General features: G+C 45.3%; 1 protein-coding gene across 1 annotated transcript in view; it reads left to right on the plus strand.

Moving 5' to 3' along the window:
- The window catches only part of LOC140409338 (V-type proton ATPase subunit B-like), a 246,072-nt gene that overhangs the window by 147,811 nt on the left and 81,141 nt on the right, over positions 1-17,120 (plus strand). Inside the window, exons 9-10 of the mRNA XM_072497752.1 lie at positions 2,522-2,645; positions 4,608-4,758. Coding sequence (XP_072353853.1) covers positions 2,522-2,645; positions 4,608-4,758 — 275 coding nt within the window. The remainder of the gene's footprint in view (positions 1-2,521; positions 2,646-4,607; positions 4,759-17,120) is intronic.

Genomic DNA, 17,120 nt, shown 5'->3' on the forward strand with positions numbered 1-17,120 from the left:
GGGTTAGATACAGAGTAAAGCTCCCTCTACACTGTCCCCATCAAACACTCCCAGGACAGGTACAGCACGGGGTTAGATACAAAGTAAAGCTCCCTCTACACTGTCCCCATCAAACACTCCCAGGACAGGTACAGCATGGGGTTAGATACAGAGTAAAGCTCCCTCTACACTGTCCCCATCAAACACTCCCAGGACAGTTACAGCACGGGGTTAGATACAGAGTAAAGCTCCCGCTACACTGTCCCCATCAAACACTCCCAGGACAGGTACAGCACAGGGTTAGATACAGAGTAAAGCTCCCTCTACACTGTCCCCATCAAACACTCCCAGGACAGGTACAGCACGGGGTTAGATACAAAGTAAAGCTCCCTCTACACTGTCCCATCAAACACTCCCAGGACAGGTACAGCATGGGGTTAGATACAGAGTAAAGCTCCCTCTACACTGTCCCCATCAAACACTCCCAGGACAGGTACAGCACGGGGTTAGATACAGAGTAAAGCTCCCTCTACACTATCGCCATCAAACACTCCCAGGACAGGTACAGCACGGGGTTAGATACAGAGTAAAGCTCCCTCTACACTGTCCCCATCAAACACTCCCAGGACAGTTACAGCACGGGGTTAGATACAGAGTAAAGCTCCCGCTACACTGTCCCCATCAAACACTCCCAGGACAGGTACAGCACAGGGTTAGATACAGAGTAAAGCTCCCTCTACACTGTCCCCATCAAACACTCCCAGGACAGGTACAGCACGGGGTTAGATACAAAGTAAAGCTCCCTCTACACTGTCCCATCAAACACTCCCAGGACAGGTACAGCATGGGGTTAGATACAGAGTAAAGCTCCCTCTACACTGTCCCCATCAAACACTCCCAGGACAGGTACAGCACGGGGTTAGATACAGAGTAAAGCTCCCTCTACACTATCGCCATCAAACACTCCCAGGACAGGTACAGCACGGGGTTAGATACAGAGTAAAGCTCCCTCTACACTGTCCCCATCAAACACTCCCAGGACAGGTACAGCACAGGGTTAGATACAGAGTAAAGCTCCCTCTACACTATCCCCATCAAACACTCCCAGGACAGGTACAGCACAGGGTTAGATACAGAGTAAAGCTCCCTCTACACTCTCCCCATCAAACACTGCCAGGACAGGTACAGCACGGGGTTCGATACAGAGTAAAGCTCCCTCTACACTGTCCCCATCAAATACTCCCAGGACAGGTACAGCACGGGGTTAGATACAGAGTAAAGCTCCCTCTACACTGTCCCCATCAAACACTCCCAGGACTGGTACAGCACGGGGTTAGATAAAGAGTAAAGCTCCCTCAACACTTTTACATTAATTTTGACAAACCTCTGAACACAATAACAATCAGGGTGGTTCCACACCCTGTCTGTCAGCCTCCAAGGAAGGATATGGGGGTTTGTGAGGTGGAGGGTGAGGGGGTAGCTCCAGCCCCTGCCTATGGGGGACACCATTGGTCCCTGTACCTAGGTGGTGCAGTAGTGTCACCAAGTGGTGGAGAGTGGGGACTGCAGGAAGATCCCCAGTGGACACAGGAACAGGAGCGCGCCATTCGGCCCCTCATGCCTGTGGTGACATTCGATGAGATCATGGTGGCCTGAGAGTCTAAAAAACCATTGTTGCCAAAGGGCGGCACGGTAGCACAAGTGATTAGCTCTGTCACAGTGCCAGGGTCCCAGGTTCGAATCCCCGCACTGTCTGTGCGGAGTCTGCACGTTCTCCCCGTCAGGAATAAGAGGATGTCACCCAGCCCCTCAATCCTGCTCCATCATTCAGCTAAACCCTGGCTAATCTCTACCTCAACCCCGTTTATCCTCCCTTTGCAATGTATCCCTTCCGACAAAAATCCATCTTTTTATTTGTTGATGGGTTGTGGGTGTCAGTGACTGGGCTGGCATTTCCCCAGTCCTAATTGCCCTGGATTGAGTGGATTGCTCAGCCATTGGATTGCTCAGCCATAATGTCTAGTGATGTTACCAAGACAACACCACCTCCACCAGGTGCGCTGGTGAAAGTTCTCTTTCACCCCAGCTTCGACCTTTAACCCTGGCCCCGACAGGCCTTTAGGGGCGAGGGTTTCAGATTCCCACTCCGGCCTGTGTGAGGAGGTGCTTCCTCACTCCATCCCTTCATGACTGGCTCGAATTTTAAGGTTCTAAGCATCCCCCACGGGAGGAAATAGTTCCTCCCTATTCACCCGATCAAATCCTTCAGTCATCTTACACGCCTCAAATAAATCACCCCCCAGGCCTATAATCAAAGCAACGGAAGCTCAGACAATGCAACCTGTCTTCATAGTTTCACCCTTTTCACCCAGGTAACATTTGGAATCCACACCAAGGCCAAAGTAGCCTTCCCAAAGAGAACAAAACTGAAAGCAGTTCAGTAGCTGAGGTCTAACCAGAGCCCTGTGTAGCGGGATCATAACGTCACCCTCTGTGTATTCCGGCCCCATGTTAATTTGAGCTTTCTGCGATCCTCCTGCAGCATTGAACGGATCATCACTCCGCGCCTGGCACTAACTGCAGCTGAATTCCTGGCGTATCAGTGTGAGAAACACGTGTTGGTCATCCTGACAGACATGAGTTCCTATGCTGAGGCCCTACGCGAGGTGAGTAACAGAGACGCTGTGCGGGGTGAGTAACAGAGATGCTGCGCGGGGTGAGTAACAGGCCCTGCACGGCGTGAGTAACAGAGGCCCTGCGCGGGGTGAGTAACAGAGGCCCTATGTGGGGTGAGTAACAGAGGCCCAGCGCGGTGTGAGAATCCGAGGCTGTGAGCAAGTTGAGTAACAGAGGCCCTGCGCGGGGTGAGTAACAGAGGCCCTGCGCGGGGTGAGTAACAGAGGCCCTATGTGGGGTGAGTAACAGAGGCCCTGCGTGGGGTGAGTAACAGAGGCCCTGCGCGGGGTGAGTAACAGAGGCCCTGCGCGGGGTGAGTAACAGAGGCCCTGCGCGGGGTGAGTAACAGAGGCCCTATGTGGGGTGAGTAACAGAGGCCCTGCGTGGGGTGAGTAACAGAGGCCCTGCGCGGGGTGAGTAACAGAGGCCCTGTGCGGGGTGAGTAACAGAGGCCCTATGTGGGGTGAGTAACAGAGGCCCTGTGCGGGGTGAGTATCAGAGGCCCTGCGCGGGGTGAGTAACAGAGGCCCTGCGCGGGGTGAGTACAGAGGCCCTGCGCGGGGTGAGTAACAGAGGCCCTGCGCGGGGTGAGTAACAGAGGCCCTGCGCGGGGTGATTAACAGAGGCCTTGCGCGGGGTGAGTAACAGAGGCCCTGCGCGGGGTGAGTAACAGAGGCCCTGCGCGGGTTGAGTAACAGAGGCCCTGTGCGGGGTGAGTAACAGAGGCCCTGCGCGGGGTGAGTAACAGAGGCCCTGCGCGGGGTGAGTAACAGAGGCCCTGCGCGGGGTGAGTAACAGAGGCCCTGCGCGGGGTGAGTAACAGAGGCCCTGCGCGGGGTGAGTAGCAGAGGCCCTGCGCGGGGTGAGTAACAGAGGCCCTGTGCGGGGTGAGTAACAGAGGCCCTGTGCGGGGCGAGTAACAGAGGCCCTGCGCGGGGTGAGTAACAGAGGCCCTGTGCGGGGTGAGTAACAGAGGCCCTGCGCGGGGTGAGTAACAGAGGCCCTGCGCGGGGTGAGAAACCATTTTAAATCAAGAAGCAGAGGGAAAGGTTCACAGTTCAAAGGTGACATGGAGATGGAGAGAAGCGATAGTAAACCAGGGAATAGTGGCCCAGCAATCACAATGGGGTTGTGAGTTCAAATACCTCTACGGCATGTTGGGGAAAATGAATACAACAAATCTGGGAACCTTATAATCGGGTGGGGGTGTGGGGGAGGGGGTGGGATGGGGGTAGAAAGATTTGCATTTCCCAAAGGCTCTAGGGTGGCTGATGAGCCCCTTGGCATTGTAGTCATTGCTGAAGGGGAGGAATGGCACAGGGGAAATTGTGCACAGCAAGATCCCACAAGCAACCAGGATCAAGCAACAACATTCAGAGTCTCGTATGGAGCAAGAAATGCTGGAGCTGCTCAGCAGGTTTGACAGCATCGGTGGAGAGGGAAAGAGAGAGTCCACGATTCAAATTGAGGACTATCGTTGGAGCTGGAAAGGCGTGGAAAGTTCTTTATGCAGAGGGTAGTGGGTGCCTGGAACGCAGTGCCGGCAGAGGTGGTAGAGGCGGGCACGATAGCGTCATTTAAGATGTATCTAGACAGATACATGAATGGGGGGGAGCAGAGCGATACAGATCCTTAGAAAGACAGGTTTAGATAAAGGATCTGGACCGGCGCAGGCTGGGAGGGCCGAAAGGCCTGTTCCTGTGCTGTAATTTTTCTTTGTTCTATCTTAACAGAGATAGGGAGTTAGATGGGCTGAATGGACCAACTGGGTTGATGGGTCCGTTCCTGTTCCAGTCCAGTTTGTATTGGGTGACTGTCGTGAAATGGAACCGATGACATTTGATGTGTTGTGGGAGTCTAACACTTTACTTCTGGCCCCTCCTTCTCCCCATCCCCCTCCCCCATCCTCCCTCCTGCTCATTCCCGCTCCCCCCCCCCACTCTGCTCCCCAGGTATCCGCAGCCCGTGAGGAAGTTCCCGGCAGACGGGGTTTTCCCGGCTACATGTACACAGACTTGGCCACAATCTACGAGCGAGCGGGGCGAGTGGAGGGACGGAATGGTTCCATCACACAAATCCCCATCCTCACCATGCCCAATGACGGTCAGTGAATAATCAGGGCCCAAATCATTGACCATTAAACAATCCCGCAAGAATCCGGGCACAGACCATTCCAGGCTGCTCATGGACACGTTGGCCTCTGTCATATGTTCACTCGGATTGTTTTTATTCATTCAAGGGATGTGACCGTCGCGGGCTGGGCCGGCATTTAATTACCCTTCCCTAATTGCCCTTGAATTGAGTGGCTTGCTCGGCCATTTCAGAGTCAACCACATTGGAGTCACATGTAGGCCAGACTGGGTTTGGATGGCAGATTTCCTGCCCTGCGTGTCCACAATCACACGCCGATTATACAATCACACGCCGATTATACAATCACACGCCGATTATACAATCACACACCGATTATACAGTCACACACCGATTATACAATCACACGCCGATTATACAATCACACACCGATTATACAATCACACGCCGATTATACAATCACACGCCGATTATACAATCACACACCGATTATACAGTCACACACCGATTATACAATCACACACCGATTATACAATCACACACCGATTATACAATCACACACCGATTATACAGTCACACACCGATTATACAATCACACACCGATTATACAATCACACACCGATTATACAATCACACGCCAATTATACAATCACACACCAATTATACAATCACACGCCGATTATACAATCACACACCGATTATACAATCACACACCGATTATACAATCACACGCCGATTATACAATCACACGCCGATTATACAATCACACGCCGATTATACAATCACACGCCGATTATACAATCACACGCCGATTATACAATCACACGCCGATTATACAATCACACGCCGATTATACAATCACACGCCGATTATACAATCACACACCGATCATACAATCACACACCGATTATACAATCACACGCCGATTATACAATCACACACCGATTATACAATCACACGCCGCTTATACAATCACACACCGATTATACAATCACACACCGATTATACAATCACACACCGATTATACAATCACACGCCGCTTATACAATCACACACCGATTATACAATCACACGCCGATTATACAATCACACACCGATTATACAATCACACACCGATTATACAATCACACACCGATTATACAATCACACGCCGATTATACAATCACACACCGATTATACAATCACACACCGATTATACAATCACACACCGATCATACAATCACACACCGATTATACAATCACACGCCGATTATACAATCACACACCGATTATACAATCACACACCGATTATACAATCACACGCCGATTATACAATCACACACCGATTATACAATCACACGCCGATTATACAATCACACGCCGATTATACAATCACACACCCATCATACAATCACACACGGATTATACAATCACACACCGATTATACAATCACACACCCATCATACAATCACACACCGATTATACAATCACACACCCATCATACAATCACACACGGATTATACAATCACACGCCGATTATGCAATCACACACCCATCATACAATCACACACGGATTATACAATCACACACTGGTTATACAATCACACACCCATCATACAATCACACGCCGATTATACAATCACACACCCATCATACAATCTCACACCCATCATACAATCACACACGGATTATACAATCACACACCGATTATACAATCACACACCCATCATACAATCACACACCCATCATACAATCACACACGGATTATACAATCACACACCGATTATACAATCACACACCCATCATACAATCACACACCCATCATACAATCACACACCCATCATACAATCACACACGGATTATACAATCACACACCGATTATACAATCACACACCCATCATACAATCACACACCGATTATACAATCACACACCCATCATACAATCACACACGGATTATACAATCACACACCGATTATACAATCACACGCCGATAATACAATCACACACCCATCACACAATCACACACGGATTATACAATCACACACCGATTATACAATCACACACCCATCATACAATCACACGCCGATTATACAATCACACACCCATCATTCAATCACACACGGATTATACAATCACACACCGATTATACAATCACACGCCGATTATACAATCACACACCCATCATACAATCACACACGGATTATACAATCACACACCGATTATACAATCACACACCCATCATACAATCACACGCCGATTATACAATCACACGCCGATTATACAATCACACACCCATCATACAATCACACACCCATCATACAATCACACACGGATTATACAATCACACACCCATCATACAATCACACAAGGATTATACAATCACACACCCATCATACGATCACACACCCATCATACGATCACACACCCATCATACGATCACACACCCATCATACGATCACACACCCAACATACGATCACACACCCATCATACGATCACACACCCATCATACGATCACTCACCCATCATACAATCACACACCCATCATACAATCACACACCCATCATACAATCACACACCCATCATACAATCACACACCCATCATACAATCACACACCCATCATACAATCACACACCGATTATACAATCACACACCCATCATACAATCACACACCCATCATACAATCACACACCGATTATACAATCACACACCCATCATACAATCACACACCGATTATACAATCACACACCCATCATACAATCATACACCCATCATACAATCACACGCCGATTATACAATCACACACCCATCATACAATCACACACCGATTATACAATCACACACCCATCATACAATCAAACACCCATCATACAATCACACACCCATCATACAATCACACACCCATCATGCAAACACTCACACATCATACAATCACTCACACATCATGCAATCACACACCCATCATACAATCATACCGATTATACAATCACACACCCATCATACAATCACACACCGATTATGCAATCACACAGCCATCATACAATCACACACCGATTATACAATCACACTCCCATCATACAATCACACACCCATCATACAATCACACACCCATCATACAATCACACACCGAACATACAATCACACACCCATCATACAATCACACACCCATCATACAATCACACACCCATCATACAATCACACAGCCATCATACAATCACACTCCCATCATACAATTACACACCCATCATACAATCACACACCCATCATACAATCACACACCGAACATACAATCACACACCCATCATACAATCACACACCCATCATACCATCACACACCGATTATACAATCACACACCCATCATACAATCACACACCCATCATACAATAACACACCCATCATACAATCACACATCCATCATACAATCACACACCGATTATACAATCACACACCCATCATACAATCACACACCCATCATACAATCATACACCCATCATAAAATCACACACCGATTATACAATCACACACCGATTATACAATCACACACCCATCATACAATCACACACCCATCATACAATCACACACCCATCATACAATCACACACCGATTATGCAATCACGCACCCATCGTACAATCACACACCGATTGTACAATCACACACCCATCATACAATCACACACCCATCATACAGTCACACACCCATCATACAGTCACACACCCATCATACAATCACACACCCATCATACAATCACACACCCATCATACAATCACACACCCATCATACAATCACACACCCATCATACAATCACACACCCATCATACAATCACACACCCATCATACAATCACACACCGAACATACAATCACACACCCATCATGCAATCACACACCCATCATACAATCACACACCCATCATCCACTCACACACTCATCATACAATCACACACCGATTATACAGTCATACACCCATCAGGCAATCACACACCCATCAGGCAATCACACACCCATCATACAATCACACACGCATCATACAATCACACACCCACCATACAATCACACACCCATCGTACAATCACACAGCGGATATACAATCACACATCCATCATACAATCACACACCCATCATACAATCACACACCCATCATACAATCACACACCTATCATACAATCACACACCCATCATACAATCACACACCGAACATATAATCACACACCCATCATACAATCACACACCCATCATACAATCACACACCCATCATACAATCACACACCCATCATACAATCACACACCGATTATACAGTCACACACCCATCAGGCAATCACACACCGTTTACACAATCACACACCCATCATACAATCACACACCCATCATACAATCACACACCGATTATACAATCACACACCCATCATACAATCACACACCCATCATACAATCACACACCGATTATACAGTCACACACCTATCAGGCAATCACACACCCATCATACAATCACACACCCATCGTACAATCACACACCCATCATACAATCACACACCCATCATACAATCACACACCCATCATACAATCACACACCGATTATACAGTCACACACCCATCAGGCAATCACACACCCATCATACAATCACACAACCAGCATACAATCACACACCCATCATACAATCACACACCCATCATACAATCACACACCGATTATACAATCACACACCCATCATACAATCACACACCGATTATATAATCACACACCCATCATACAATCACACACCCATCATACAATCACACGCCGATTATACAATCACACACCCATCATACAATCACACACCGATTATACAATCACACACCCATCATACAATCAAACACCCATCATACAATCACACACCCATCATACAATCACACACCCATCATACAAACACTCACACATCATACAATCACTCACACATCATGCAATCACACACCCATCATACAATCACACCGATTATACAATCACACACCCATCATACAATCACACACCGATTATGCAATCACACAGCCATCATACAATCACACACCGATTATACAATCACACTCCCATCATACAATCACACACCCATCATACAATCACACACCCATCATACAATCACACACTGAACATACAATCACACACCCATCATTCAATCACACACCCATCATACAATCACACAGCCATCATACAATCACACACCGATTATACAATCACACTCCCATCATACAATTACACACCCATCATACAATCACACACCCATCATACAATCACACACCGAACATACAATCACACACCCATCATAAAATCACACACCCATCATACCATCACACACCGATTATACAATCACACACCCATCATACAATCACACACCCATCATACAATAACACACCCATCATACAATCACACATCCATCATACAATCACACACCGATTATACAATCACACACCCATCATACAATCACACACCCATCATACAATCATACACCCATCATACAATCACACACCGATTATACAATCACACACCGATTATACAATCACACACCCATCATACAATCACACACCCATCATACAATCACACACCCATCATACAATCACACACCGATTATGCAATCACGCACCCATCGTACAATCACACACCGATTGTACAATCACACACCCATCATACAATCACACACCCATCATACAGTCACACACCCATCATACAGTCACACACCCATCATACAGTCACACACCCATCATACAATCACACACCCATCATACAATCACACACCCATCATACAATCACACACCCATCATACAATCACACACCCATCTTACGATCACACACCCATCATACGATCACACACCCATCATACGATCACACACCCATCATACGATCACACACCCATCATACGATCACACTCCCATCATACGATCACTCACCCACCATACAATCACACACCCATCATACAATCACACACCCATCATACAATCACACACCCATCATACAATCACACACCCATCATACAATCACACACCGATTATACAATCACACTCCCATCATACAATTACACACCCATCATACAATCACACACCCATCATACAATCACACACCGAACATACAATCACACACCCATCATAAAATCACACACCCATCATACCATCACACACCGATTATACAATCACACACCCATCATACAATCACACACCCATCATACAATAACACACCCATCATACAATCACACATCCATCATACAATCACACACCGATTATACAATCACACACCCATCATACAATCACACACCCATCATACAATCATACACCCATCATACAATCACACACCGATTATACAATCACACACCGATTATACAATCACACACCCATCATACAATCACACACCCATCATACAATCACACACCCATCATACAATCACACACCGATTATGCAATCACGCACCCATCGTACAATCACACACCGATTGTACAATCACACACCCATCATACAATCACACACCCATCATACAGTCACACACCCATCATACAGTCACACACCCATCATACAGTCACACACCCATCATACAATCACACACCCATCATACAATCACACACCCATCATACAATCACACACCCATCATACAATCACACACCCATCTTACGATCACACACCCATCATACGATCACACACCCATCATACGATCACACACCCATCATACGATCACACACCCATCATACGATCACACTCCCATCATACGATCACTCACCCACCATACAATCACACACCCATCATACAATCACACACCCATCATACAATCACACACCCATCATACAATCACACACCCATCATACAATCACACACCCATCATACAATCACACACCCATCATACAATCACACACCGATTATACAATCACACACCCATCATACAATCACACACACATCATACAATCACACACCCATCATACAATCACACACCCATCATACAATCACACACCCATCATACAATCACACACCGATTATACAATCACACACCCATCATACAATCACACACCCATCATACAATCACACACCCATCATACAGTCACACACCCATCATACAGTCACACACCCATCATACAATCACACACCCATCATACAATCACACACCCATCATACAATCACACACCCATCATACAATCACACACCCATCATACGATCACACACCCATCATACGATCACACACCCATCATACGATCACACACCCATCATACGATCACACACCCATCATACGATCACACACCCATCATACGATCACACACCCATCATACGATCACTCACCCATCATACAATCACACACCCATCATACAATCACACACCCATCATACAATCACACACCCATCATACAATCACACACCCATCATACAATCACACACCCAATATTCAATCACACACCGATTATACAATCACACACCCATCATACAATCACACACCCATCATACAATCACACACCGATTATACAATCACTCACCCATCATACAATCACACACCGATTATACACTCACACACCCATCATACAATCACACACCCATCATACAATCACACGCCGATTATACAATCACACACCCATCATACAATCACACACCGATTATACAATCACACACCCATCATACAATCAAACACCCATCATACAATCACACACCCATCATACAATCACACACCCATCATACAAACACTCACACATCATACAATCACTCACACATCATGCAATCACACACCCATCATACAATCACACCGATTATACAATCACACACCCATCATACAATCACACACCGATTATGCAATCACACAGCCATCATACAATCACACACCGATTATACAATCACACTCCCATCATACAATCACACACCCATCATACAATCACACACCCATCATACAATCACACACCCATCATACAATCACACACCGATTATACAGTCACACACCCATCAGGCAATCACACACCCATCATACAATCACACAACCAGCATACAATCACACACCCATCATACAATCACACACCCATCATCCAATCACACACCGATTAGACAATCACACACCCATCATACAATCACACACCGATTATACAATCACACACCCATCATACAATCACACACCCATCATACAATCACACGCCGATTATACAATCACACACCCATCATACAATCACACACCGATTATACAATCACACACCCATCATACAATCAAACACCCATCATACAATCACACACCCATCATACAATCACACACCCATCATACAAACACTCACACATCATACAATCACTCACACATCATGCAATCACACACCCATCATACAATCACACCGATTATACAATCACACACCCATCATACAATCACACACCGATTATGCAATCACACAGCCATCATACAATCACACACCGATTATACAATCACACTCCCATCATACAATCACACACCCATCATACAATCACACACCCATCATACAATCACACACTGAACATACAATCACACACCCATCATTCAATCACACACCCATCATACAATCACACAGCCATCATACAATCACACACCGATTATACAATCACACTCCCATCATACAATTACACACCCATCATACAATCACACACCCATCATACAATCACACACCGAACATACAATCACACACCCATCATAAAATCACACACCCATCATACCATCACACACCGATTATACAATCACACACCCATCATACAATCACACACCCATCATACAATAACACACCCATCATACAATCACACATCCATCATACAATCACACACCGATTATACAATCACACACCCATCATACAATCACACACCCATCATACAATCATACACCCATCATACAATCACACACCGATTATACAATCACACACCGATTATACAATCACACACCCATCATACAATCACACACCCATCATACAATCACACACCCATCATACAATCACACACCGATTATGCAATCACGCACCCATCGTACAATCACACACCGATTGTACAATCACACACCCATCATACAATCACACACCCATCATACAGTCACACACCCATCATACAGTCACACACCCATCATACAGTCACACACCCATCATACAATCACACACCCATCATACAATCACACACCCATCATACAATCACACACCCATCATACAATCACACACCCATCTTACGATCACACACCCATCATACGATCACACACCCATCATACGATCACACACCCATCATACGATCACACACCCATCATACGATCACACACCCATCATACGATCACTCACCCACCATACAATCACACACCCATCATACAATCACACACCCATCATACAATCACACACCCATCATACAATCACACACCCATCATACAATCACACACCCATCATACAATCACACACCCATCATACAATCACACACCGATTATACAATCACACACCCATCATACAATCACACACACATCATACAATCACACACCCATCATACAATCACACACCCATCATACAATCACACACCCATCATACAATCACACACCGATTATACAATCACACACCCATCATACAATCACACACCCATCATACAATCACACACCCATCATACAGTCACACACCCATCATACAGTCACACACCCATCATACAATCACACATCCATCATACAATCACACACCCATCATACAATCACACACCCATCATACAATCACACACCCATCATACGATCACACACCCATCATACGATCACACACCCATCATACGATCACACACCCATCATACGATCACACACCCATCATACGATCACACACCCATCATACGATCACACACCCATCATACGATCACTCACCCATCATACAATCACACACCCATCATACAATCACACACCCATCATACAATCACACACCCATCATACAATCACACACCCATCATACAATCACACACCCAATATTCAATCACACACCGATTATACAATCACACACCCATCATACAATCACACACCCATCATACAATCACACACCGATTATACAATCACTCACCCATCATACAATCACACACCGATTATACACTCACACACCCATCATACAATCACACACCCATCATACAATCACACGCCGATTATACAATCACACACCCATCATACAATCACACACCGATTATACAATCACACACCCATCATACAATCAAACACCCATCATACAATCACACACCCATCATACAATCACACACCCATCATACAAACACTCACACATCATACAATCACTCACACATCATGCAATCACACACCCATCATACAATCACACCGATTATACAATCACACACCCATCATACAATCACACACCGATTATGCAATCACACAGCCATCATACAATCACACACCGATTATACAATCACACTCCCATCATACAATCACACACCCATCATACAATCACACACCCATCATACAATCACACACCGAACATACAATCACACACCCATCATACAATCACACACCCATCATACAATCACACACCCATCATACAATCACACAGCCATCATACAATCACACACCGATTATACAATCACACTCCCATCATACAATTACATACCCATCATACAATCACACACCCATCATACAATCACACACCGAACATATAATCACACACCCATCATACAATCACACACCCATCATACAATCACACAGCCATCATACAATAACACACCCATCATACAATCACACATCCATCATACAATCACACACCAATTATACAATCACACACCCATCATACAATCACACACCCATCATACAATAACACACCCATCATACAATCACACATCCATCATACAATCACACACCGATTATACAATCACACACCCATCATACCATCACACACCCATCATACAATCATACACCCATCATACAATCACACACCGATTATACAATCACACACCGATTATACAATCACGCACCCATCATACAATCACACACCCATCATACAATCACACACCCATCATACAATCACACACCGATTATGCAATCACGCACCCATCGTACAATCACACACCGATTGTACAATCACACACCCATCGTACAATCACACAGCGGATATACAATCACACATCCATCATACAATCACACACCCATCATACAATCACACACCCATCATACAATCACACACCTATCATACAATCACACACCCATCATACAATCACACACCGATCATATAATCACACACCCATCATACAATCACACACCCATCATACAATCACACACCCATCATACAATCACACACCCATCATACAATCACACACCGATTATACAGTCACACACCCATCAGGCAATCACACACCGTTTATACAATCACACACCCATCATACAATCACACACCCATCATACAATCACACACCGATTATACAATCACACACCCATCATACAATCACACACCCATCATACAATCACACACCGATTATACAGTCACACACCTATCAGGCAATCACACACCCATCATACAATCACACACCCATCGTACAATCACAAACCCATCATACAATCACACACCCATCATACAATCACACACCCATCATACCATCACACACCGATTATACAGTCACACACCCATCAGGCAATCACACACCCATCATACAATCACACACCCAGCATACAATCACACACCCATCATACAATCACACACCCATCATACAATCACACACCCATCATACAATCACACACCGATTATACAGTCACACACCCATCAGGCAATCACACACCCATCATACAATCACACACCGATTATATAATCACACACCCATCATACAATCACACACCGATCATACAATCACACACAATTCATACAATCACACACCCATCAGACAATCACACACCCACCAGACAATCAGACACCCATCATACAATCACACACCGATTATACAATCACACACCGATTATACAATCACACACCCATCATACAATCACACCCATCATACAATCACACACCCATCATACAATCACACCCCCATCATACAGTCACACACCCATCATACAGTCACACACCCATCATACAATCACACACCCATCATACAATCACACACCCATCATACAATCACACACCCATCATACAATCACACAACCATCATACAATCACACACCCATCATACAATCACACACCCATCATACAATCACACACCGATCATACAATCACACACCGATTATACAATCACACGCCGATTATACAATCACACACCGATTATACAATCACACGCCGCTTATACAATCACACACCGATTATACAATCACACACCGATTATACAATCACACGCCGCTTATACAATCACACACCGATTATACAATCACACGCCGATTATACAATCACACACCGATTATACAATCACACACCGATTATACAATCACACACCGATTATACAATCACACGCCGATTATACAATCACACACCGATTA

Source organism: Scyliorhinus torazame, chromosome 3, assembly GCF_047496885.1.
Source record: "Scyliorhinus torazame isolate Kashiwa2021f chromosome 3, sScyTor2.1, whole genome shotgun sequence".
Lineage (NCBI taxonomy): Eukaryota > Metazoa > Chordata > Chondrichthyes > Carcharhiniformes > Scyliorhinidae > Scyliorhinus > Scyliorhinus torazame.